We start from the raw sequence: 25,951 nt of genomic DNA, 5'->3' as shown, positions 1-25,951 counted from the left end.
ACCGTTGCCAACTTACAGAGTTATGGTCAAGAAGTTTACTAAAAAACGTACTAAAAAACGGCACGACTCAGCGACCCTTTTCATGGCGTGGAAGACTACAACTCCCATCAGGATTATATCCGGGTGCAGTGCTTCGCAGCCAATCAGACGGCTTCTGGATTTGTGGCAGCAATCTGGGGCATGGGGCCAGCACGTCTAGTCAGCTCGAAGTGCCACGACTTCACAGCAGACCACGGATTCTCCAGTGGAGTGACGGGGAAAGCAGAGGAAAAAAAAATAAGTTAAACGGTTAGCTGGATAAAACTAGATTGATAGCTTTACACAGAAGTCACTTCATCTGATACTAACATCTTTTTGCCCCGTTTGTATCCCATTTGAAGCCAACAGACGTAACTATATTTTTATTAAGGTAAGTGTGGGAATCTTGGAATTTTTTTTATTCATTGAACTAGCGTTAGCTAGCTGGAAAGCTATCTACTGCTTGCTCCTCGGCTAACTACTAGTACAGCCAGTTAAAGTTGCCCAAAATGATTTTAGACGTGCTCCGTCACTAGCTGTCTAGTTCACGGATTTATTATAGGATTTGCAGCGTAGTTTCGCAAGGTAAACTGACACTTTCTACCGTAATGTGCAGGACGTTAGCCAAGTTCATTGATTCATAGTATTAGCTGCGATGCTAACTTGCAAATAATGCTTAAAAAGCATCTTCTATCAAAATAATTTCAGGGTTACACATTCCTTACTTGCTTTTAACATACAATTTAACGAAAAACGATGTAAGGGTTCCCTTGATTTGTCGTCCGTTTGAACGTGTTGGTAACGTTTTAGCATTATATTCGATTTGGAAGATAATTAATATTACTTAATAGAATTAAAGTGAATGCTTTCTACCAATACGCATTGTTAACATTATAGTATGTCTGAAACGAGGCGTAATGAAATAATTAAGAAATGTTCTCAAAATGAAACGACATATAACGGTATGCATATACAGAGTTTATCCTCATTGTTGAATAAATATAATACATTTCTATTTTTATTTTTTGAACACTCGTCTGTATGCCAAAGCATCTTCTGTAGACATTACATTACCCAAGAATTATTTTCACTTATTTTAGACTTAATGGGTAATTTCCAATGGTTACACACGAGTCTCTCTCACCTTGTATTCCTCTGTAAAGTCCTCTATAAAGCAAGAGATAAAAGAACGTTATCCTGAGTGAATTTTCTTGAAGGTATCTTCCTCTGTTCAGTATGAGTGGAGATGCACTGATGTGTGACATCACAGATGAGGAGGCAGTACCGACTCTGCCCTTTGGCTTGCACCTATTAGAACATGCAATGATCAGGGACACTGGACTCTTGACTTTTCAATAAAGTATATTTTGTTTGCAACATCACAAAATTGGTTTGATTGACAATAAAACTACATATTGCCCTTGTTTCGCATTTGTACGTTTTGAGAGTGCTGCAAAATTAAGCCAAACAAGGTGCTTTAGTGTCTCTGAACTGCTGTCGATTTTCATCCAACTTTCACTCCTCTACAGATAAAATATTAAGTTTTGTAACGCAAGGTTTTAAGATCCTTGAAGGGATGGTTGAAAAGATGTTTTAGTAGGGAAGAAATTAACACCAGCTGTGGGAATTTAAGCAGTTGCTGTTAACTGCATTTACTGTCCATTTATTTCCCCCCTTATGATTTCAGCTTCTTTCCCTAACTTATATTTTTATGTTGATTGTTTATAATGTAAGTTTTGATTTATCTTAACTCCACTGTAGCTATTATAATTTCATTTGCCTCAAACCTACAGCGATGTCATTTTTGTGTTCTGTTTGCTCACACACCTGTTTCTCATGGTTAATTATTGCAGCAAACAGCAGAAAATAGAAACAGAAACAACAGATATGACTGTTTGTTTTTATGTAAATAAAATAAGTATAAACAGTAATAAGTGTTTGATTTTGCTTCTGGTTTCTGGTTGTGTAATGCTACTAAAAGGGTTTCCTGGTGAGGAGTGAAATTATATTTTCATATAAAACCTCTGTATTCTAATTGGCACATCACAACAGCTTTATAATAATCATGATCATTATCACTTTATTGTGCAAATAAATCTGTTAAATAAGGCACCTTTCAAAGTGAATACTGTGAAGAAGAGGCTTCAAGGTGACAAGTATTCTTTTGAAGAAATGTTTCCAAGAGGATTTTCTTCATATGGTTTTGAGGATGTGGATATTAGCCTTTTGCTCACATTTTCTAACACTTATTTTTGCTTACTTTGAGTCATTTTGCTTTATCAGATAACCTAAGTAGCATATGATATTGAGCTTTGACATGTGTGATTTATCAACACACTTTATCTAGGGTGGAAGGACCTACAGTAAGATGAGGGATTTGATCAGCTGCTATTTCTAACTGCATTTGTTGATAATATTCACTGGTATGCTTATCTGTACCCTCAAGGCAAAAATGTATAGGCATAACAGTGACACCTTGAGGGCGCTGAAGGTAAAGACTAGTTGTTCACTGTAGCATTTATCACAACTGCTCGCTCACTCATATAGGTTTGCCCCACCTACTGTATGAACTACTACATAAGCAAACACACAAATCTTGATATTTGGTTGTCCACAATAAATTGTTTTGCTTGTTGAGTGTGTTGACAAGTCTGCCACTCTCTTTTTTAGGTTAACTGAAATTGAACAATGGATATCTATGACCCTCAGACCCTAGGGATAATGGTTTTTGGTGGATTCATGGTAATCTCTGCTGTTGGGATAGCTCTTGTTTCTACCTTCTCTATGAAGGAGACATCTTATGAGGAGGCTCTTGCTAAACAACGTGGGGAGTTGGGTAAGATGCAGTCTGTTCGTTCTGACAAAAAGAAGAAGGAGAAAGTATCTGAAAAGAAGAGTCGTGGAAAGAAGAAAGATGAGAAGATCAACGGGAAGATCCCAGAGCAAGAAAAAACTGAAGAGGCTGCTGAAGCTGACATAGTCATTGAGACCGTCTCTGCAACAGTTGTAGCTCCTCCCCCTGCCACTGCCCCCGAGCTTGTTCCTGCTTCCCTTCCAAAGTCAACTTCAGCACCAGAAGAAACCCAGCCCAAAGCTGCTGCAGAACCAAGCCCTGCTCTTGCTGATCCCTCACCTGCACCTTCACCTAAAGAGAAAAAAAAGAAAAAGATGGCTAAGATTGAGGCAGCCTCTGCCCAGCCAGCTCCACTCATGTCTGCCCCTGCACCAATGAAGTCCTCTGCTGTTCCTTCTTCAACCCAGCCCCTTGGGTCGACTCAGGCTAAAGCAACTGCCCCACTCTGTGCACCTGCCCCAGCCAAGCCTACGCCTGCATCCACCAAGTCTGCAGCTGCATCTGTTAAATCTGCTTCTTCTGCCTCTGCCCCAGCTAAGCCTGCTGCTGCTGCTGCCACTGCCCCAGCCCCAGTTAAGTTTGCTTCTGCCCCTGGGTCAGCCAAGTCTGGTCCTGGTCCAGCATCAGCCAAGTCTGGTCCTGGTCCAGCATCAGCCAAGTCTGGTCCAGCTGCAGCCCCTGCATCAGCCAAGTCTTCTCCAGCTGCAGCCCCTGCATCAGCCAAGTCTGCTCCAGCTGCAGCCCCTGCATCAGCCAAGTCTGCTCCAGCTGCAGCCCCTGCATCAGCCAAGTCTGCTCCAGCTGCAGCCCCTGCATCAGCCAAGTCTGCTCCAGATGCAGCCCCTGCATCAGCCAAGTCTGCTCCAGATGCAGCCCCTGCATCAGCCAAGTCTGCTCCAGCTGCAGCCCCTGCATCAGCCAAGTCTGCTCCAGCTGCAGCCCCTGCATCAGCCAAGTCTGCTCCAGCTGCAGCCCCTGCATCAGCCAAGTCTGCTCCAGCTGCAGCCCCTGCATCAGCCAAGTCTGCTCCAGCTCCAGCCCCTGCATCAGCCAAGTCTGCTCCTGCCCCAGCTAAGTCTGCTCCTGCCACAGCTAAATCTTCTGCTGCTCCTGCCCCAACTAAGTCTTCTCCTGCAGCAGCTAAATCTGCCTCTTCAGCTGCTCCTATTGTAGCTAAACCTGCCCCCACCCCAGCCAGGTCTACACCTGCTCCATCTAAATCTGCCTCAGTTCATGAGTTGGTCACTAAGGATGTTCCAATAATGGCAGTGCCTCCTGTGGGATCACTGCAGGCACCTGCTGTTGGAATGAAAGCACAGGAGCCCAAGAAGAAGGTCTCCAAGAAGAAGGTAGAACCTGGTAAGCAGATATGTCTGATTTGCATAAAAGAGTTTGTGGCAGTTGCATAGATCAGAACCATTATTGTGTATTAATATGTTGTTACACAAGATTACTTATAGTAAAAATGTGCTTTTTCCATTTAAATTGATGGAAATGTTTTTGTGCAGGAACTGCATTGTCCTTAACAATGGAACTAACACTTGGGCTCATTTTGGGGTGTAATGGGAGAATGTATGAACAGTTGGATCATATGTGCATATACTAGCAACATAAAGTAGCAGTGTCCTGCTAGTAGCAATGAACTTCTTAGCTAGCATCCTCTGTAAAATGGTGCCAGTGGTGGGTAATGTCTGGCACTCAGCTATGAAGGGCATAGAGGGCACCAGTTTGTCCAAACACTGCTGCCCTGTTTTATAAGCTGACAAAAGCTTTCAGTGCCCTGACAATTGATAGGGTGGGGGGATGGAGTTCCCCCTTGCCTGAGGCTTGTCTCCGCCTGGTGCCACAGTGCCCCATCATTTTGCCATCTGAAGCTGCTTAGGGCCACAGATCGAGATGCCAAATCGCAACTTTGCCTTTTCTTGGAGCAGTGAATGCAGAATGCAGACTTCATTATGACATCGTATTGAGCTTTAAATCTGAAATAAATTCTGAAATCCCTATAAGTGCATTTAATTGAGTGTTTTTTGTTATCTATAAGTAGCAGCGGTGGATTCTGCTGATGCTCCGCTGTACCTACCCTACAAGGCTCTGCTGTCCACCATCAGTAGCATGGTATTTAGTGAGGGAGAGGCTCAAAGACTAATCGAGATCCTGTCTGAGAAAGTTGGCATCATTCAGGATACCTGGCACATGGTATGGGACACTTCACATCACAGCTGAGAATAAAGACTCAAGGCTAACTTGAGTATAGAGTAATAGTGTACTTCACTGAATGCATTTGACACTTAAATGGACAACAGCTCAGTTTGCTCTCTAGCTGTGTTTGTTTGCATTTTTAGGCCAGTCAGAAAGGAGACCCAGTGGCCATGCTGAAGAAACAACTGGAGGAAAGGGAGAAACAACTGGCAGCAGAACAGCAGGATTCTTTTGCTGCAAAGAACCGTCTGAGAGAGCTCACCAAGGTTAGCTATAGAAGTGTCACCGATGGGGCCAAGTTTCTTTCTGAGCCCAACACACAATCAGGTCTTTAGCTGGGCTGGCAGCACTATAAGACTCAACAAAGCAAAACTGCAAGATTAATTAAATTCTATGCTTTTGTTTTTAGATATTTACTACAAGAGAGTGGAAAGTTTAGTTTGGCCTGAAGGTGTCAGCAGAACAAAAAACAATGGAGGTTAAGTCTCTGTAGTAACATTTAGATTGCAGATTATCTTTTGTCTTGGATGTGGGACTTGAAGAATCGAAGTGATCAGAATACACAGATCACACTAATTACAGGAATAAAGGGCTCAGTCTGTTTCTTGTATTCCACTTATTGAATAAAATATCTTACATATTCAATATAATATCTGTGTCAACCTATGGGTGGCAGTAGTTGAAAGGTCATTGTCCACCTTTAGGGCAACCTGTATATTGTAAGATACTATATCTTATACACAGTAAATGCTAAAGGATGTGTTAAACATTAGAACCTTTGATCCCTATTATTATCATCAGCAAATTTAATGAAATGGCTCATTGCTTTTTGTCTGTAGATGCATCACCATGACTGATTGTACTGGTTTTTTCTCAGGAGTTGTCTGCGGAGAAGTCCAAGGTGGCCAGCGTGGAGACGAGGCTGAATTCCCAGCTGAATAAGAGAGAACAAGAAATGATTGCTCTACAGGCCCGCATGCAGGCCAGCTATCAAGACCATGTAGCCCAGACCCAGAGACTTAATGCAAAGGTTAGTCCTCATGCACAAGTATGTAAACATTAGTTTGCATTTTGCTCCCCTGATGATCTGGCTGCCAATTTACAAGTGAAGATGTATTCCCTGTTTTGAAATTTTGTGTTGAGAAAGATTTAAGACTTAGGACATTCATTTTTAAGATTAAAGACAGCCACACATTATGTCCAGTGTATTAACAAAAACTGTTTTAGATCCTCAACCTGCAAGACCAGCTGGAAAAGGGCCCCAATGCTCAACTTGCCCGTCTACAGCAAGAGAACACTATTCTCCGCGATGCCCTTAACCAAGCCACTAGTCAGTCCGAAAGCAAGTAAGTTACTCCCTGAAACAATAAATAAGAATTAATTATTCATAACTTGCTTTTAATTATGGAGAAAAGTCATTACAGTGTGTACAAATTCAGAAAGATTTGCTGATACGTTCGTGAGGCATATGCCCTGACTCTTTTTCTTCCTTATCTCTTTGGTGCCTCTCTCTTTCATTCTGTCCTCAGACAAAATACAGAGCTGGCTAAGCTGCGTCAGGAATGTGCAAAGTTAACTAAGGAACTTGAAGAGAAGACAGAAAGTATGCTTACTGATGAACACGTCAGGAAAGGGCTGGAGGCCAAGGTTTCCGCTACTGAGAAGCAACTCTCCCAGCTGCAGGTTGAACTGGCTTGTGGGATAACCACAAATTAATTTATAAATTAAATTGGACATGATGACATTTTCACATGGAAAAAAATGTATTACACTAGTTTTTTAAGTGTTTGTTGTTTGAGCAGCGAGTTAGTTACATAGTAGCTGCATGCAATCGGTGCTTTAATGCTATGGGATGTTTAATTGCCTTGTAATCACTGAGCCCAGGGCTGAGCTGGAATGCAGCCATAAAATAATGGAGCTGCAGGAAAATGTAGCAAAGCACCAGCTGGAATGCATGCATGGACAGGAGCATCTCTTCTCTTCAGCCTTCTGTATTTGGCTGTAAAAGAGCACAGTCTGTTGCCATTAACAGCAGACACCCCTGTGTTTACTTGCTGATGCTATATAGGTACATACCTATCAGCCTACATAGTTTGTCACTGATGGAATGCTGTTGGTGTGAATTATTACAAGTGAGTCAGCCCTTCTGTCAGGTGTTCATTTAGATTAATAGTTTACTTACATCGCTCCCAGCAGTTCAGATAAGTCTTTGAACATGTTATGCAATGGCTCAGGCCATCAGCCAGTGTACAGTAGACAGATATTTTCTAATTTCTTTGACTGGAGATAAGTTTTGCTGCTTTTACATGTGCTGGGCTTAGATCTGCTTTCAGTCTGCATTTACAGTTAACAGTTTTGACTGAAACTCACAGAGGCACAGTAAGGCTTATCATCTCAAAGTTCAAATGCACTTCTACAAAACACTAACTGGAAAAAAAAAGTGAGCAAATTGCTTGACATGCTGTAAAAAGGTTTATTTTTATGTTCCCCAAACTCAAGGCAAAGCATATTCTGATTGTTCCCATTCATGGATTCTCTTTGAATATACTGTTATGTTTTTTTTATTCTGTAGATTTATGGATTCTAAGTATTATTTGCAGTAATGGTTTTGACTACTCTGCTTTTTGCTTCCAATTCAACATCATTATTGAATCTTTTCTGCCCCCTGCTGACATATTTTTATCAAATCTGCTGTCAGGCCAGCCATACAGAGAGCCAGCAGGCATTACAGAGAAGACTGGAGGAGGTGTGTGAGGAGCTGAGGACAACGCAGAGTAGAAACAGCAGTCTACAGGACACTGTAGACAAGGCCCAAAAGGACAGCAGTGCACTCTCAGGTCAGAGAAGAGATGTTTGTACATTGTACGTAATTTACCCTCTTGATAAGTATAGATGAACACATAACTCAAAATCAGTCATTTATGTTTGTTTGTTTGTTTTTTGGCACCTGTGGTAATATCACATATAAAATCTAGAATAAGTAGTGAGTGCTGTGCTTTGCTTTGCTTCTCCAGAATTTCAGGTGCGTATGGGGAGCTTGGAGGCTGAGATTAAGGAGCGCTCTGCTCAGGTGGATGCCCTCACTGCCCAGCTAGAAGAGACTCAAGCAGAGAAAAGCCAACTTAAACAGCAGCTGGCCTCTATCAACTCACTGCTTGAGGCCAGTCAGAACAAAAAAGAGGATGATAACCATCAGGTAGGACATACTGTGTCAGTTTGACTTTTCTGAAATAACAAGACACTTAAACACACATAATTACCCCTCATCGTCTCTGATTCAGCAGATGAATGCTGCAGAGGTGGAACAGCTAAAGCTCAGGTTCGTGTTTTATCCCCTTTTCTTCAGTTTCAACATCGGATCCAGATCTGTTTATTTAATTGATTCTGATGCTTTTCCTCCTGTGCAGCCTTCAGGACAGAGACAGCCAGTTAAATGCACTTCAAGGAGAATTGAAGCAGCTGCAGATGAAGCAGGAGGCTGCTGTAAGAGTTGCACATATCTAGATCTTTTACCAAGTAGTATATTTCTTGTTGGTTACTTAAGTGTGTTTCGTCCCACAAAAATATAAGCTGTTTAACTGCCAAATATAAACAATCTTCTGTTCTAACAGGATAGCACTATTGTTGAGCTTGAGCAGAGAAAGAAAAGGTATTACACTATTTACACTATTTGACTTAAATCTCACACGTGTTCCACATCTTGGTTTCTTTCTAATTATTATACTTAATACCTAATTTCCTTCCTCTGAATAAATCATTGTATTATTCTAGTGAGGATGCCAGCCTTATTGCATCACTGCAGAATGAACTTAAAATCCTTAAAGAAGAACTGCAAATTAAAAACACACCAGTAAGTGTACCTCCTTGATGTGCTGCATGATTCCACTTTTCGAGTTGCCCTTTTGAACAAAACATTATCTCAAGCATTCATTTGTGTGACCTCTCTGTTTCAGCAGTCAGATCACTCAGTGGAACTTGATCAACTACAGAACAGGTAAATTAGTCTGTGATATGAAAAAATCAGTCTCACATATTGTTAGGTCTGTTATTTAGATGCCTGTTTTGGTTGTTGCTAGTCTGACTGAGAAGGATGGCCTTGCTGCATCACTACAAGAGGAGCTGAGAGAAGCAAGAGAAAAGACAATCGGTGATGCAGTAAGTCTTTTTTTTTATGTACACTAATGGCTTCATCAATTGAAACATATTGTCTCCTAATCACTTCAATGATGGCATCCATTCTTTCGCAGAACATTGTAGCAGAGCTGACAGCTTTTCAAACTGAAACCAAAGAAACTCTTCAGACACTCTTCCCAAAGATATCCATAGAGACAGACCAGGTAAAAATGTATTCCAGATTCATTGGTACATTTTTCTGCAAAAAGTATGCACATGGTCTTATGTTATATTTCTGTGTACTTCTTTTTCCTCAGTCTAACTGGTTAAAAGTATTTGTGCAGAAAGCTAAGGGAGCCATTAATCAGCAAAGCCAGGATTCTCAGTCAACTGCAGCAATACCAGTAAGCCACAATTCCTATACTGTTGCCATGTTATTGTATGAGTTAGCCAGGAAGAAGTTCTGAATAGGTTTTGTTTATTTCAGGAATTGATTGAGAAACTGAAGGAGTCAGAGGAGAGCCATGCCTCCCTGCAGGCCGAATGTGATCAGTACAGGACAGTCCTGGCTGAAACTGTAAGTGCCTGACATTGTAAAAGTTTATATTATTGTTTTTTTTTTTTAAGAGGTAAATTAACACAGTTTATTTATTCTTTTCCATAGGAAGGAATGCTGAAACATCTGCAGAAGAGTGTGGAGGAGGAGGAGCTGGTATGGAAGTCGAAAATAGCTAACTCAGAGGAACAGCTAAGGGTGGTACGTTATAATACCACCTTGAAATCAATATATATATATTTCACCTCTGTTTACCCCTACCTCCACAATTTGTTTATTTATAAAGCCTAACACTAGCTTCTCACACACTGCCAGGCTTTGGAGAGGGTCAGCAATCTGGAGGCAGAAAACCAAAGTGTAAAACAGGTGGGAATTTCTCATACACAAGTTTAAATACCCTCTTGATGTAAGCTAGCAAGTTAGAAGTGCTATTAGTTCTTTGTTCTCCGTGCAGCTGCAGGAACAAATGATGCTTCTGGAAGCACAGCTGGAGAAGCAGTCAGACAACCAGGGGACCTCAGAAGAAATTGAGCAGGTATGTAGGCAGTTTAAAGCTAGAGATTATAGCAACCTCTCTGGATCTGGTCATGTTAAGGTTTTTTGTTGTTTATTTATGTATACATTGATGGGGGTTTATGGGGTGAAATTAACAGAATTTTAATATTAAAAATAATTTACATAAGGTGGTATATTAACCTGAAGAATTAATAATGCATACTTGATATTAGCCTCAATTCACATGTTTGAGGAATCAGTCTTTAGTGGTGCACTTAAAACAATTTTTCTGTCAACTTATTTCTGTTTTATTTTCAGCTCAAGCTCCAGTTGTCACAGTGTCAGAGCCAACTGAATTTGGCCCAGATAGAGAGCCAGGCACACAAGGAGGAGCTTGCACAGGTGACATTACTGATTAAACCCATGCTTTTCACAGTAGTATTTAAACATTAATTTACCTGTGTGAGTTAGATGAGAGGGAGACATGTTATTCCTTAAATGTTAATATCAAGGAATTTCTGTAAAGCCCTCCTTCACCTACAAAACCAGCTAGGTAAGGTGTCAGTGTCGTGTAACACAAAGGATGGAGAGATCATGGATTGAGGTTGTATAACAAGTGACTAGCGATGGCTTCCTGTTTCAGGTCAGAGAGCAGCTGGGCGAGGTCACAATGCAAGCACAGCGAGAACAAAATGGCCCAGCTGAGGCTCAACACAGTCAGGTCACAGGGCACCCTTCCCCTCTTGTCAGAGAGTACTGGACAGTGATTTGAGGACAGTGGTTGTTTGTTTGTTTTATTGTTTTGTTTTTACTTGAAAGGTTCCTTGGTTCCTTTATCAGTAGAAAATCCAAAACCTACAATTGTTACTGTGTTACTCCATATTTAATAAGTCAAGTTCTTTTAATCTGGTTTACATAATTCACATGTGATCAAACCCCTAAATCAAGGATGTGGTCATGACATATGAATAATGAGTAAAAGATGACTGATAAAAAGCTGCTTCATTTCCAGTCTGTCCAGTTCTCTTTCGACACAGCGGCTTTTTAAGCTAACAACTGTTTGCACTGAATGGCAAGTGGATATAACTCTAACCACTGCTTTTTTTATCTGTTTTTTTGGCATGCTCAGCTCCTGTTATTTGTTTTTAGATATTTTTTTTCTAACAAAAAAACTGACATTTTGTAATTGTCTTTAGCCTTTCATGTGAAGTAGTCTAAGCGCACACTAACTTGGCACACCGGCCAAGCAGCTTTTGTGTGTATGGGTGTGTAGTACTGTTGCTTTGGCAAGAGAATGTTTGCATACACACATGTATGTAATAACTATTTGTCTCTGTATATATTTATTTTGTGTACGTGTATATGTTTACTATCAGGTCCAGAACAAGTTGAGCCAGGCAACCGAGAAACTGCACACAGAGGAGGCTCAGAGGCAGCAGCTCTCCGAAGAGTTTGAGCAGGTGCCGGCTATTGTCAATGCACTCTTTTTAGTGTTTTACCACCACCAAGGGTTTAGTTGAGGCTAAAATGTTGTGTGATGTCAACCTCTAGGCCCAGAAGACCGTAACAGAACTTCAGGCTCAGTTGGATATTTTAAGAGTTTCTGCAGAGTCACCGCAAACTGCCACAGAAGATGTTGCTCAGCTCAAGGTGTGTTTATTTCTGTTAGTTTCTTATAGAAGCACCTAAAGCACCAACCTGTGTTGACCACCTGCTTATCCACAGCTCAAACTGGTAAAAATTGTGTTCCTTGGAACACAATAAAAGCCAAACAAAATAAAAGTAACCCTGAAAGCTCAGTCAAGCTGAATTACAATTACCCTTTAGACAATCCATTTTGCCTGTAGTAGGATAAAATGATAATGTTTTGATAATTGTCTGGGGGGTTTCAGCACACTTTTTTTTTTTTTCACCTCCAAAATCTGCCTTTTGAAAGCCATTGGATCAATTGCTTATGTCATTTAAGAGCCCAGGATTATTCTAAATCTTCACAACTACAGAGTAACTATGAGCAACAGGTACACACACAAACATAGACTTATGTGCTCTGCGTAATTTCATAGCTTAAGTCTATGACTCAGTGTGCTATGTCTTGTTCCTGAAATTGTATCCATCACTTGAAAGAAGCAACTGTTATTGAAGAGCTTTAATTTTGCCTAGTACTAGGTCCTTTGATTGTATAATTATTTACAATAGCAAAGTTTTTCTTTTACTCGTTTTTTAATTTTTTTTAATTCTATTTTTATCTCGCACAAATTTTCTAGTGACTGTTACATTTCACAATGCCATTTGGCTGTTATTTTATTCTTAAAGGGGGCCAGCAAGTTACATATTTGGCTCTGCATTGCCTTGAACAGGAAGGTTTGAGATGAAAAGTAGCTTTATGATATAGTTTAGTCATCAAGGGAAAATGGTGCTGTGAATTAAGTACAGTGAAAAGAATAAAGATGCTCTGCTATAAACTTACTGTCAAGTAATATTTCATAATAGTTATTTCATGAGTTATTTTATAATTTCATTGTCTCAGAATGCAGAATTTATTCATACAACTGTTAACATAACACTTAAACATATTCCTATCCCATATTAAGTGTCTTTTTAGCCTCGAAGTCATGTTTGGTATTGCTGTTTGAGCAGGAGCGCCTGGAGAAGGAAAGGAAGCTGTCTAAAGATCTGGGCCAGGCAGCCACCAAGCTCCAGCATCTTCTCAAGGTGACTCAGGAGCAGCTAACCAAAGAGAGAGAGACAGTGAGAACACTACAGGAGCACCTGGAAGGCAAAGTGAGACAACACACACACACACATTTCTAAGCGTAGACTTGTTTTCATATCTATTTTGTAATATTTTACTTATTTCTGTTTTCAAGGGAGAGTGTGTGGAGCTAAAGGAAGGAACATCTGTCTGAATGGAAGTTTACTGCGGACACTACACAAAACTGCCAAATATGCCTTATGATTACCATAGTTATGCATTCCAAAAGTTTTTCTTATTTGTACTGTAGTTGATTGGATTTCATGCAAGCATATAATCATGTTTGAAGTTATGAACATTTCAAATTAAGATTTGAAGGAAATTTTGTTGCAATCTTTATTGAAAGCCACATTCCATGGATAATTCTGGCTGTGTCAGAAGTTATTTATGTCCCTGCCTTATATTTCAAACAGTTCCCATTATTTCAGTGTTAAAAGGGAAACCCGTGCAATTACTTTGTATGTCTTTTCTATGTGGTTGAATGATGCCAACATTTTAATAGTTTAATGATGCAGCACCTTCAGCATCTGCTGTCCTGTCTGTAGCTGGCTGCCAATAACACGCCTTTGAATTTGTACGAATGAATAAACTACAGTGTAGCTCTTGAGTTAAGTGTTTGTCTTAGTTGCTATGGAAAAAACTAAGGCAGGAAACCGTAAAAGTGTTGTGCTATTGAGAGTACTGTTACATAGTTTCCGAGTAGCTGTGAATCAAACAGCAAGGTAGGTGCATGGTACATCACCATGACATTTACAAGTTACTTGTTAGCTAAGGACGACTACCAAGTCAGGTTAATACCTAAACTATGCTGGCTGCATAAAAAGCTGTTCACAAAATACTTATACAACGGCTGTGTTCAGAGTCTTGGTTTCTGACAGGAAGTATTACTACATAGCAGCTCCCCCACTGCAGCCTGTCATCATACAGCAAAATTGAGAGTTATGAGTTCTCCCCATAGTAGTACATCCACAGTAGCTGTTTGGTTTCCATAAAATGTCCCTTGCGTTTTGGATGTTGAAAAAAACACAGCACCTCATTGCTGGAAGCTTAACAGGACCTGTGGTTCTGGTTGCATCAACTGTTGCACACACCAGGAAGTAAATTTCAAGATGGAGTTCGACTACTGACTTAAAAAAAAAAGCCATATATGGCTTTGTTTCGGGTGTGATCAACTTTCTGTGCGTCACCCCAAACACACCCACGTTACCCTATGGGGGGCAGGGGGGGGTCGAAGGTTTGAATAACGTACATCTTTAGTACTTAACATTTAGAATTTATTATTGTGTTAACTTGTAAACTTTTAAGTAACCCCCCAAACACAAACAACTTTACTGTGCATGTTTGTAGAGAGGCAGAAACTGCTTGTGAATGGGGGACACGTGCTCTTGCAAATGTCGGTGTTTTTTCCCGTATTTGGCTTGAATCAAGAGTAACACCAGCCTGACCTCGGCTGGTTTTGCCCTGAGCTTCTACTCTTAAATATTCTGTACAGTATTTGATTTAAAAAAAAAAAACACACTGGTGTAACATTTGTGCTTATAGCCTATTTGAAAAAAATGTGTAAAATACAAATGCTCAGTCCTTTTATGGCTTGAGATATTGCCACCACAGTTGAAGCTACACTAAGCAGACAGCATGAACAGGAAAACAACTAGATTGGCCCTGCCCAGATAGCAAAATCAACCGTCATACGTTTCCCCCATTTCGACCAAGTCTTAGAGGCTGCTGCCTCCAGCCACATATTTAGAAAATGTGAAAGTCGTATAAATCTTGTGATGGGACTTTTGCCAAAAAAAGCACAAGTTATTTCAAACATTCTCAACCTATTCCTTTAATATTGCCGCAACATGGACCTTGGGACTGCAATAGAACACAGAAACATTACATTTCAGATTCTCCTGCAACTGAAGATTTTATATGCAACAAGCTAGTAGTTTTATTGTCCCCTTTCACTGTACTTACAATATACAGGTTAATGGTGGACGTCACTTAAGGTGAATCAAGCCTTCTAAAGACTTAAAGCGTGGCCTGGTCAAACAGCCAGATGCCAGGTTTTTCCTGGAAGGAGGGAAAACAATGGAAATTTCTAGTCCTTGTATACCAACCCATTAAATCTGTTAATGGCCTTGTCTGTAGTTTTTTTTGAAAGGGTCCATAATTCACCTTGACACCAACAGGGAATCTGGTAGGCAAATAACAGTCTTGCAAAAACAATCCCATGGCACAGATAGACCACAACATCAATAACATGTTGTCAGCCATGAAATGCACACTAAAGTGAGCCACGTCATTAAACTACAAAGGGAAAAATATGTTTTTACAGACAATGCCAAACAAATTCTAATCATATCCCATCTTAAGAGGCGAAACAAAAACAGTAGACAAATTGTTGCATTGGATTTATTGACAATATACTCAGTGCAATGACTGCTATATTCAGTGAAACAATTTTTCCTTTGTAAAACTATTCTTTACAGGAGTGTAACAGCCTAGAAAACAGTTCTGTCAAATTTACAGGCCCAGTCAGCTCTAGTATAGGGGGTCCAGGATATTTAACAAGTCATCACTTTGTTAAGGAAGACAAATTGCAGTTAGTGGACTACAGTGAATTTAAATGATAAAAGTATGCATGTACTAAAAAATAAAAAAAATATTACTTTTGAAAAATAGAAAAGTTTAGCAAGGCCCTGACAATTACATTTGCGTTACAAAAATCTATAATCCAATCCAGAAGCCAAGCCAACTTTAAGCCTTGTTGAACCAGTATGAAAAACAGTTGATTTGGCAACCTTGCCTCCTCTCAAATCCCTTTTAATTGACCTGACCTTATGAAACAGAGGAAAGACAGTTTGTATATTGCTTAAACTCATTAATGCCCACATGCAGGAAGGCCCTCAACGTGGGTTACACCTTTTCCAATTTTTTCTGCAAAATTATCCCTGGTGCCGTAATCTGCAAGGTCATTCATCTGCAGCTCGTGTTTGATACCTGCAGAAGACAAAAATTACTTAAAAAGGCCAATGGAAAAACACTGAAGCATTTTTAGTTATGTTATTTTTAAACAAAAGAGGCAATGAATGACTGACCTGTCATGGTCTTTTTGATTGAATCTTTTGAGGCAGCGTACTCCATTTTTAATTTGATGGGTGCAGTTTCAGGAGCCCTGATAAGAAAAGAATATGTGATTTAATTGCCTCACAGTGAGACTACTCTTCCTCTGTCTGCGATTATTTGAGGACACGTTTGGGGGGTAGGGGGGAGAGTTTTCACCTACCACATGACAAAGACCAGGTCTTCTTTGATAGCCGATTCCTTGGTTGAATAGTGGCAATCATACAGCAAGTAGCTGCACTGCTTAGGGTCCAGCAGACTCAGAAAGAACTGGTAGACATCCTTCCCTTCCAGATCTTTTTCCCGGTAAATTTGTCCGGGTACAATGTAACCACCTTTGATTACAAATACCACCAATCTTAAACGTTCCCTCTGATCAGCATCAGTTTTCTTAACTTTCATTTCATTGTAGAGGTCCTTCACTTCGTCAGCAACTTTAACTCCAGATGCCTGTTTCAAGAAAGCACAAAATAAAATTAGATACAAATAAATGGGTAAAACAAATACAAAAAAATAAATAAAAGTGGTGGGGAGTATTTAGTAGAACTAAAAATGTAATATTTTGTCCCCCCAAATTTGACGCGTTTTACTTTTTTGAAGACCACAGGTCAGATGTTATATTGGTGGGTTAATGAATTCATTGATGTATTTGATGTACAGCACATTTCAACCTACATGCTGCTTTAAGAGATCATAGAACAGCGATGAAAGAAAGGTGACAAATGCAATTAAATTTCTTGCAGCTGCTTAAATGCAACTTTGTGTTTAGACCTATAATGCTTTAATTGTCCTAAAGAAAAAATGCAAATTGCTAAATTTAATTTATGTCATTGAAAACAGTGATCTACGACGATTATTTCCTTGCAATTTAGAGTTAACGAGTCTAATTCTTGTAAAATGAGTAAATGACAAAATGCTACCCCAGTACTTTTACTTAGGTTTCTGGCCCATTACTAGGGCCTTGGCTTGTTTTTTGAGCAGACAAAAATTCTACTTTGGTGTAGAGAAAGCAGAACTGAAAGATGAAGGAACAGGAAGTCCTTCAAAAACTACACCATGAAGAGGAGCGTTAGCACGATTTAGGCCATTTAATGTGCAAAGATTAAGGATTTTAACAGAATACACACCATGGATGTAGCTTCCTTATGAATTGTCAAGGCCTTGGCTCCATCACATTCCATACATTGTGGGACAAGTTAGCACAAGAAAGACCGCCCGAAGGGATTGTCTCAGAACAAGTTTGCAACACGTACAAAGCTTCCTCCATTTTGGAGGCAAAACCACACCTTGAACAAGCCCTTTCAAACCAGGCCAAACTCTTTCCACCCTGCAATCGTTTGCCTCAAATAAACGTCAAATAAAAAGCTACTACTATAGTTAAATTGGCAAGAGGGTTTCACTGGGTTTACACTTTTTTAAAAAACATATTGTTTAAAAGTGCATATGGCTTCTCAGAATTTCATCATTTCTAGATATATAACCCTTGGAGCACAATAAACACACATAGATTGTTAAAAGACCCAATGCAAGACAGCTCAACCAAATTCTACATAAAAGCTACTCACCATTTTGCTTCTGATGTGTGGAGGAAACAAGCAGCAGAGGAAAAATGGCAGCAGCAGTTAATACACTGCAGGGTCATAAGGAAGGAGAGCAGGTTGACTCATGGGGGTGGAGCTGTGGTAAATGAGCACACCTCCACAAGTAGGCCCACCCCCACCCGCCTTGCCAGGTGTGACAGTTTAAGCTGCAACCTCAGCATTTGGATTTAATCACATTGCATCGGAAGCCTGAATCACAATTAATGTATGTGTTTCATGGGTCAGACAGTAAAATCAAGTGCCTTAATCATACTTCTTTAGTTTAGCAGAGGTAGAGATCATACTTTTTAGTTGAAGGACCCAGGTGAGATTGATTGTCTCAGGTAGGAGTGGCATGTACCACCCTTGTTCAGGGAACAAACCTGTCCACACATTTACTCATCTGCTGCTGAGGTGCATTTTAGTTGCCTTTTAAGGTAAGAGGCTGGAAAAGTAGACATATGTGCCAGCGAAGGTTTTCGGTCTAACTCTGGAAAGTTTACAGTAGTCACAGTTAGTAGATAGATGTTTGTGGGGATTTTTTGTTTCAAAACTGTTTGTGAAAACTGAAGGGGGTGGAATAAAAAAAACACATGGAAAACGCATCCATTCGAACAGCAGACATGAGTTTGAACTTGATCAGGTGAAAAATAAAGGAAGCAAAGGAAATCAAAATAACTAGGGACTGTGGCTAGGGGTAGGCATTAGAAGACCAGTTCTGTTGCCTCTAGTTCCACGTCATGCCTTTTACAGTAGTAGAAAAGTACTGTGCATAGGTATAGAGTTGAGCAACTTTAATATCTATTTTCTATTGATTAACAATTTTAAAGTAAAAGAATCAACAAATAATATAACCACATCCCATGTTCTGTACATGAAACCATAAAATGTTCTGTATTAGACATATATATACCACAGAATGGTTGTCAAAGTAAAGTCTTTAATTCTTTGGCAATCACATTTGTTTGTGCTGTTGTAGCATCATGGTTTTATACACATCTGTTATTTCCTATGTAAGTGCTCATTGGCAATGCTATTCTTATTTTCTCTCTCTTTTTATGATAACATGCACAAATAACAAACTTTTTAGTTTTAGGGGCCTTGATAAACCCTTGCTTCACAGTGACTATTTTTAAATACAGATACTTTTTTAGTATCACAGTGGCAGTTTGCTTCCTCTGTGTGGATTAGTGGTTTATAGAGTTAGAGTTCCGCCTCACATCCTGTTCCAAAAAGCAGGGTGCCCAAATGTCAGCATGTCATGGATTACCTGGACTGTTTGACCTGTAAAAAGGAAATGTAATATTCACCATTCAGCCAAAATATTAGCACTATCGTGAAGGACAAGGGTCGGCATGGTCACTCTGAACAGCCTGCAGATACACAGCCCAACACTCAGCTAAATGTGACACATTGTACACGGATTTAGTAGACATACACAAACTCAGTACTCAAAAAAAAGTACTGTAAAAGTATTGACCTGAAAAAATTCTACACTACTTCAAACCTTTAACTCAAGTAAAAGTACTAGGCAGTAATTTACATTTTGTTGTTAATGTTGTGGCTGCTGGATATGCACTATGTCATATATATATGTTTTATTTAGCTACAGAAAGCCTGCTGTTTGTATTTTAGCTTTATCACCATGCCTGCTTACCAGAAGTAAAAACAGTCAGCAACAAGTTTTTAAAGTAGTAAAAGGGGAAATACAACCCTGAACCACATGTGGCAGGAAATTAAACATTTTATGCTGCTGCACGTATGTTGCAAGCTTTGCCACAGCCCAGTCAGTGACATCACTGCAGCAAACACAAGTATATGAGAACTGTGACATCTACTGGTACATTACTGGAGTTTCCATCTGTGTTATACTGTCTGTGATGTCTAAATCTAGTGCACTTGTGACGAGTGACATCATTTATTGTGGTGGGTATAGGATGGTGATCATTTGAGCTGGGAAGTCATATAATATTTTTATGAATATTGTTACTGATATCAGATGTAAAGAATAGGTCATCTTAAATTACCTTGAGTAAAGTACAATGTGTAAACGAAAATACAAAGAGATCTGTAACATCTGCTTCCTGCAACGCGGCATTAGTGATTAATATCTTTGACTGAGTCCTTTTAACTTCACACAGCATGTCTCTGGTCCCACACACACAAAGGGCCATACATTGGACTTGGTTTTCAGTTTAGGCCTGTGTGTGGATCAAATATCTATCAACGATATTCAAGTGAGGGATCACAGTTGTATTTTCTTTAATTTATCCTTTTATATGGAGTCCCCTCCATCTAAGGTGATCACTCAACGGTGTATTATAAATCAAGCTGCTGTTGATAAGTTTTTTCTTTATTTGATCCAAGTTCTCTTAATGAGTCATTTATTAATCATTGTGTGTCTGTTTTAAATGATGTGGCACCACGTAAACATGGTCTTATTTCTCCTCAGAAACATTGTCCTTGGCTAAATGAAGCATCATTAGTCTTAGGAGAAATTGTTGTAAAGTAGAACATTTGTGGAAATCCTCTAAACTTGAATTACACAGATTACATCTTAAGGAGCTGATCACATAGTGTCACAATTAAACAGGACAGATCAGATTGTTTCAACAATCTCATATCTGCGAATAAGAAAAATCCTGTCACCCTACAGGATATTAAAGTTTTATTAAAAAAAAGTGAAACCTTCTTCTAGCCCCGTTGACATTGTTCCAACGACTTTACTGTTAAATGCTACCGATTCGCTTGGTCCTTATCTGGTAAATATAATAAACTTGTCTTTTTCTACTGGCACAGTTCCCTCCGTTTTTAAACAAGCTGTAGTGAACCCCATTCTTAAAAAGCCAAACCTGAATCCTTCTGACCCTATAAACTACAGGTCTATATCTACACTGCCTTTCATGTCCAAAATTTTAGAAAAAGTGGTAGCCCAACAACTTTCCACTTATCTGCTGATACAGTTGACCATAAAATTTTGCTGAATTGTCTCTAAAATGTTATTGGTTTGTCTGGGTCTGTACTTCAGTGGTTTTCATGATATCTTACTGACTTACTTACTTAATTCAGTGTTTTAAGCACATGTCTTATCACTTATATGCTGATGATATTCAGTTATATTCTTCTTTCAGGGAGTCTGAGTTTCACTTGTTGTCTAGCTTGTTGGAATGTCTGTCTTGTATTAAGGAGTCGGCAGTAACTACCTTCAACTTCTGTAAATCAAAAAAAAGACAGAAACTTCATTGCCCCAGATATAAAATTCCATAGATTAGGCAACATCTTGGTTCTTTGGGTTCCTCTGTTCAGTCAAGCCTCAGGAACCTTGGTCAATCAACATTCAAGGACAGATGGTCTAAAACTCTTATTCACTTACGGAATATTTCTAAAATGAGGAAAATGTTGTCCAGTGTAGATTTAGAGATGATCATACATGCTTATCTCTCATCTCATTTGGACTATTGTAACTTACTTGTCTTAACAAACGTGTTATAAATCGTCTTCAGATTGAAGATCCCACATCGCACTGGTTTTATATTCTCTTCACTGGTTACCAATCAAATTTAGAATTTATTTTAAAATTTTGGTCCTCATTTATAGAAACCCTTCATGGCAACGCTCAGTACATTTCTGACCTGTTGACCCCTTATGGCTCCTCGAGAGCATTGAGGTCATCAGGTCAAAATCTTCTTGTGGTCCCTAAAACCCATTTTAGATCTTTCTTTTCAGACTGTGGAAGGCACTGCCCCTGTCTCTGCGTGTGGCTGATTCTGCTGATTCTTATAATAAGCAACTGAAGACACTCTTCTTCAGACAAGCTTTTAGCTGACTGGGCTCTTATGGTTGCATCCTTGTTGTAGTTGTGTTTTATTTTATATTTGAAGTTTTATTGTATCTAATATTTTCTCTTTTTACATTTTGTAAAGCACGTTGTGATTTTATCTGTGAAAGGTGCTATTTAAATAAATTTTACTTTTACTTACTTACACTAATGCAGCCCCACACCATCAGAGATGCAGGCTTTTGAACTGTCCTCTGATAACAAGCTGGATGGGCCCTCTTCTCTTTAGTCCGCAGAAAACAGCATCTATGGTTTCCAAAAAGCATTTCAAACTTTGATTGATCTGACCACAGAACAGTTTTCCATTTTGCCTCAGGTCATTTTAAATGAGCTTTGGCCGAGAGAACACAGTGGGATTTCTGAATCATCTAACATGGCTTCTTCTTTGCAGGAAACAGCTTTAACTTACATTTGTGAATTGCACATCAAACTGTGTTAACAGACGGTGATTTCTGAAGGCCTGAAGATCACTGCATCCAGTTTTGACCTTCTGCCTTTTCCTTTGGCACAGATATTCCTCCTGATTCTCTGAATCTTTTGATAATATTGTCAATTGTAGATGGTGGGATCTTAAAGGTCTTTGCAATTTTACATATAGGAACTTTTTTCTTAAATTGTTCTACAATTTTTAGACATAGTTTATTGCAGCTTGGTGAACCTCTGCCCATGTTACCGACTTGTTGCCAATTAACCTAATTAGTTGTAAATTTTGTTTTTGATTTGTGGCAGTTAATTTTCCAGCCTTTTATTACCTTCAAATTCAAAATGAGCCCATATTTTCCATGAAATGTTAAATCATATTTTCACTGACAGGAGGCTCAGTGGCTTTCCTCGAAATATGATGACACGCACGACTCACTATTTACAGTACACAGCCTTTAACTGACAAACAAGACTTGGCACAAGAGACACTGCATGAAGTCAACCTGCAAACTGTGTGCAGGAGAAAACCAATGCCCAGAATACAGCACATATACTGAGCAGGGTTGTACTGTATTTACAATTTACAGTAATCTTAATGATATTCATTTATTTAGTAACCTGAATAATGTGTATGTCTCAATAGTACGCTCAAAAAAGTCAAAAAGTGAAGTGTTGGATTTGCAAACTGTAATCATGTTTGACAAATAAGAGTATAATATGTTTGTTGAGCTGTAATGATGGAATCATGTTTGTTGCAAATAAATGAAAGAAATTTCACATGAATGAGATCAACTCTTGTTGATCTAATGAGCATGAAGCGTTTTAAAACAACAAGTCGCTAGTGCGCATGTCTACAACCTCCGGAAATACGTAAGCGCAGCACCCAGAAGTCGGAGTGTCAAAGAGGGTGATTTGAATTTTCAGGCATCCTTGAACTTGTTGGTAAGTACACAATAAATAACTGTTCGCATTTAGTACTGTGGGATTGTTGATTAGTTAAAAGTAGTTATTGGACACATTTGTAGTAATTATTAGCAATATTGACTTGTTTAATATTACCTTTAGCCTTACGCACATGTTACAGTCTATTGCCACATTCCGAACGTAACTTTAATCTCTGCCATACTAATTATTTTTGTGTTCCTAAACTGTCGGTATCCTAAATTTCTTATCTACTGAGCATACTAATAACTTTAAATGTGGCGAAAAACGAAACAAGCGGTAAGAACTTTTCGAATTGCCGCGCTACTCTTTACATATTTTGTAGAAGTGGCCGGACAGCATTGGAGAGCATGGAGGCTCTTAGTTCGGTTGTGTACGTCCTTGAATGTATATCGGACAGTTATACGCTAAACAATCTTACTTAAAATTTGTGGCACGATGCCATATAACACTTTAAAACAATCACAATTTGAAAAGTGAAATAATTGGAAAGGTGAGATGCAGCCACGACTTTAGTTGCATGCACTCTGTCTCAATAATTGAGTATAATGTAATGGTAGGTGCAATATGGAATGACTTATGGTAGTTAGAAGCTCTGTGGGTTTTTTTTTTACTAATAAAGATTACAAAAAGCTTTCATCTTCTTTATCAGATTTGCATCGTAATCTAAATCCTTCCCCATGCTCTTTGTGAGCACTTCATACATGGTAAGTCAAATTTCATGATACAATATAGCATGAAAGTTTTATATCAAAAATTCTTGAACACATTCTTTTTCCTTTTCCCTTTCTTTCAGTGACGTGTATGTGGCAGTGCATGCATTGTGCTACAAAGCAGAATTGAAGGTATAAATTACTGAAAAACTACAGACTCTGCCGATATAGTGGAAGCAGCAGTCATTATCTTAGTATATATTTGAATTGTCCATGTACACAGGATGACAATGTACATACTAGAAGAGCTTGCATCTTTAGGTCTTTATGCGCCTACCTGAATGAAGACCATGAAAAACTAGTAAAGGAATATCTGGTGAGTTACGCTGTAAATACTCACATACCCTGTACTTCTGCTATTTGAGTGCATTAGTTCTTCAAAGCCCTCTAGAGATAGTAGAAGGCTAGATTTTATCATGGGAGAGATTGATAACTGGTGCATGTGTACTCGCTACCAACTTCATGGGTTAAACTTATACAAACCTATACAGCTCTGTTTTAAATACCATCTTTACAAGGTTATATTTTCATTTGTAAGCAATATCACTGTCAAAATGATATTTCTATATGCATTTACTATTTAGGCCATAGCTGGAGGTTTGTGTGAGTGAAGTTTTATTTAAGCCTCAATTTTAATTATTTGGAACGCATGTTTCATTAAATCTTTGAGTCTGTCTTGCTACACTTTATCTTATGTGCTTAGATGGAATTTCATTTTTTAATGACCCCTCTTGTATTTAATCCCACAGGACACAGACCTTGAGGTAGATAGTAACATGGAGCAAACAGTGATGGGAGTGTATGTCATACTGAAGGATGGTGCGCTGCCTGACAATGACCCACATGACATTGCTGTCCTCATTGAAGGTGTAGAAGTACTCACTGGCTTGGGAAACATTGCACTGGCTTGTGCTCTGTTATTTGGACTCATTTACTGTTTGGACCTAAGCTACCCAGCAGAGCTCAAATGCACTTTTGAAGTCCTACAGAAGATCTTTCTCAATCTTGATGGACAAAGGTTGTCATCCAAGGTTCAGTTTCTCAAAAACAAGATTCTTGAGTAAATCACCTTGAAGAAGACTCAAGTCAAACAAATGCACTTTTTGAGTTACGCATCTTTGACCTTCAAGAGTGGACTTGAAGTTCTAGTTATTGTATTGCCACAATGAAATTGACAGAATACAACACCACAGGGACGATTATTTTAAATACTTTAAGGTTAATGGTCAAACACTAATAGTTTAGTTTTAGTTTTAGTTTTAGTTTTAGTTTTTTAGTTTTAAAGTTACCTAAAGTGGCTATAATTTTTATTTTTTTTAAGGCATTTTTGTTGTATCTTTAGACTGATTATTTGGTACCTAAGAGTTTTTTTATTGCTCATGTGTCTCTTGGTTATTTTGTGTAAAATATTTGAAATGTTAAAATACTTTTATGATGGGCATGTTTTTAGCTCAGATGTTACTGAAAAGGTTTCTTGAAGTCTGAAGCCTTGAAACATAAATTTTATGTTTGTTTCTGTATTGTTGGTAAATGGCTTGTTTAAAAAAAAACATGTTTTTGTTTTAATATCTAAATGACCAAATTCAGCATTTTGCAAGATGCATAATTGGTTTCTTAAAGCCACTACAGTTATGAAATTAGAATACAAATACTCATTTGCAATTAACTTTACTAAAATAGTAGCTGTGCCACTGATATTTGGCATGAACCTGCAAGCACTCACATCTCAGATTAATAAAATGTAGTGGCTTTGGCAAGTTGTCTTGCATGTTGGTACCCTGTAAACACTGAATCCACTAATGTGTGTAATTTGCTTAACTGTTATTTACCCCAGCTATGTGTTAAACATTGAAATTGGATGTACATCTTTCTCATAATAGACAGTGTTACTGTGATCCTAATTTGTGGCCTATGACAATACACAGTACAACAAATGTATGACATGGTCCTAAGGGAAACAAGCCATTGTTCATGTATGATAATCAATGATTGTAAAGCTGTTTTTGTTTTTATCTTTGTATTTTTGTGTAATTTGACTAAATTAAATCTAACTGAGACAAGGAAAATTAGGCTTGTTAGTTCATTGAACAAAAGGGATTTTAGGGAAATGGACAAGGTTACTGATGTAGAGCGAATTAGAAATACATTTACTAACCTAACCAAAAACAAACATTTCAATACAACAAAATGATAATAGATTGGATGAACATGATAAAATTATTTCTTCTCAACAGCTATATGTAGTGTTCAATTAACATGTTCAAGACGGGCTGTGTTTACTTGGTTTGATTAGATGCATTAAAGGTGCTATGATAAAATCATGTTCATTGAACATTTTATTTTTTTGAGTGTATTGT

At 38.7% G+C, this 25,951-nt stretch overlaps 2 protein-coding genes and 1 long non-coding RNA gene across 11 annotated transcripts; 2 read left to right on the top strand and 1 right to left on the bottom strand.

The window, feature by feature from the left end:
- Positions 1-232: 232 nt before the first annotated feature.
- On the top strand, positions 233-13,594 carry rrbp1a (ribosome binding protein 1a). Of its 9 annotated transcripts, none has more exons than XM_067524796.1 (27): positions 233-409; positions 2,689-4,231; positions 4,917-5,068; positions 5,215-5,337; positions 5,949-6,101; positions 6,299-6,417; positions 6,601-6,754; positions 7,770-7,908; positions 8,086-8,267; positions 8,353-8,390; positions 8,479-8,554; positions 8,683-8,720; positions 8,843-8,921; positions 9,025-9,065; positions 9,148-9,226; positions 9,316-9,408; positions 9,502-9,588; positions 9,672-9,761; positions 9,849-9,941; positions 10,056-10,106; positions 10,195-10,275; positions 10,554-10,637; positions 10,879-10,956; positions 11,612-11,695; positions 11,787-11,885; positions 12,873-13,016; positions 13,103-13,594. In XM_067524796.1, the coding sequence occupies exons 2-27, from the start codon at positions 2,707-2,709 to the stop codon at positions 13,139-13,141; spliced, it is 3,921 nt and encodes a 1,306-aa protein (XP_067380897.1). In that variant the 5' UTR covers positions 233-409; positions 2,689-2,706; the 3' UTR covers positions 13,142-13,594. The 9 variants fall into 9 exon arrangements, with proteins under 9 accessions (XP_067380897.1, XP_067380920.1, XP_067380912.1 ...); XM_067524819.1 differs by having other exon boundaries at positions 4,914-5,068; positions 8,356-8,390; positions 9,028-9,065; XM_067524811.1 differs by having other exon boundaries at positions 4,914-5,068; positions 8,356-8,390; positions 9,319-9,408.
- A 1,779-nt stretch (positions 13,595-15,373) lies between these two features.
- cfl1l (cofilin 1 (non-muscle), like) lies at positions 15,374-17,817 on the bottom strand. Its single transcript, XM_067524842.1, has 4 exons — positions 17,664-17,817; positions 16,262-16,548; positions 16,074-16,150; positions 15,374-15,975 (listed from the first exon to the last, which is right to left on the bottom strand). The coding sequence occupies exons 1-4, from the start codon at positions 17,664-17,666 to the stop codon at positions 15,857-15,859; spliced, it is 486 nt and encodes a 161-aa protein (XP_067380943.1). The 5' UTR covers positions 17,667-17,817; the 3' UTR covers positions 15,374-15,856.
- An 84-nt stretch (positions 17,818-17,901) lies between these two features.
- LOC137137979 (uncharacterized) lies at positions 17,902-25,942 on the top strand. Its single transcript, XR_010915878.1, has 4 exons — positions 17,902-22,881; positions 23,534-23,588; positions 23,678-23,910; positions 24,344-25,942. It is a non-coding gene; the product is annotated as an uncharacterized lncRNA (long non-coding RNA).
- The last annotated feature ends 9 nt before the right edge of the window (positions 25,943-25,951 follow it).

The sequence above is a fragment of the Channa argus genome, chromosome 1 (assembly GCF_033026475.1).
Source record: "Channa argus isolate prfri chromosome 1, Channa argus male v1.0, whole genome shotgun sequence".
NCBI lineage: Eukaryota > Metazoa > Chordata > Actinopteri > Anabantiformes > Channidae > Channa > Channa argus.
This window is presented reverse-complemented; position numbering and strand designations above follow the sequence as displayed.

Excerpts from the sequence above, each read along its gene's own strand:
- rrbp1a (XM_067524784.1), top strand. The coding sequence starts at position 2,707 with ATGGATATCTATGACCCTCAGACCCTAGGGATAATGGTTTTTGGTGGA. Across the intron at positions 4,232-4,913 it reads CAAGAAGAAGGTAGAACCTG|TAGCAGCGGTGGATTCTGCT; the intron begins GTAAGCAGATAT and ends GTTATCTATAAG. Across the intron at positions 9,066-9,147 it reads CTTGATCAACTACAGAACAG|TCTGACTGAGAAGGATGGCC; the intron begins GTAAATTAGTCT and ends GGTTGTTGCTAG.
- cfl1l (XM_067524842.1), bottom strand. Across the intron at positions 16,151-16,261 it reads GACCTGGTCTTTGTCATGTG|GGCTCCTGAAACTGCACCCA; the intron begins GTAGGTGAAAAC and ends TTTTCTTATCAG. Across the intron at positions 15,976-16,073 it reads AATCAAAAAGACCATGACAG|GTATCAAACACGAGCTGCAG; the intron begins GTCAGTCATTCA and ends TGTCTTCTGCAG.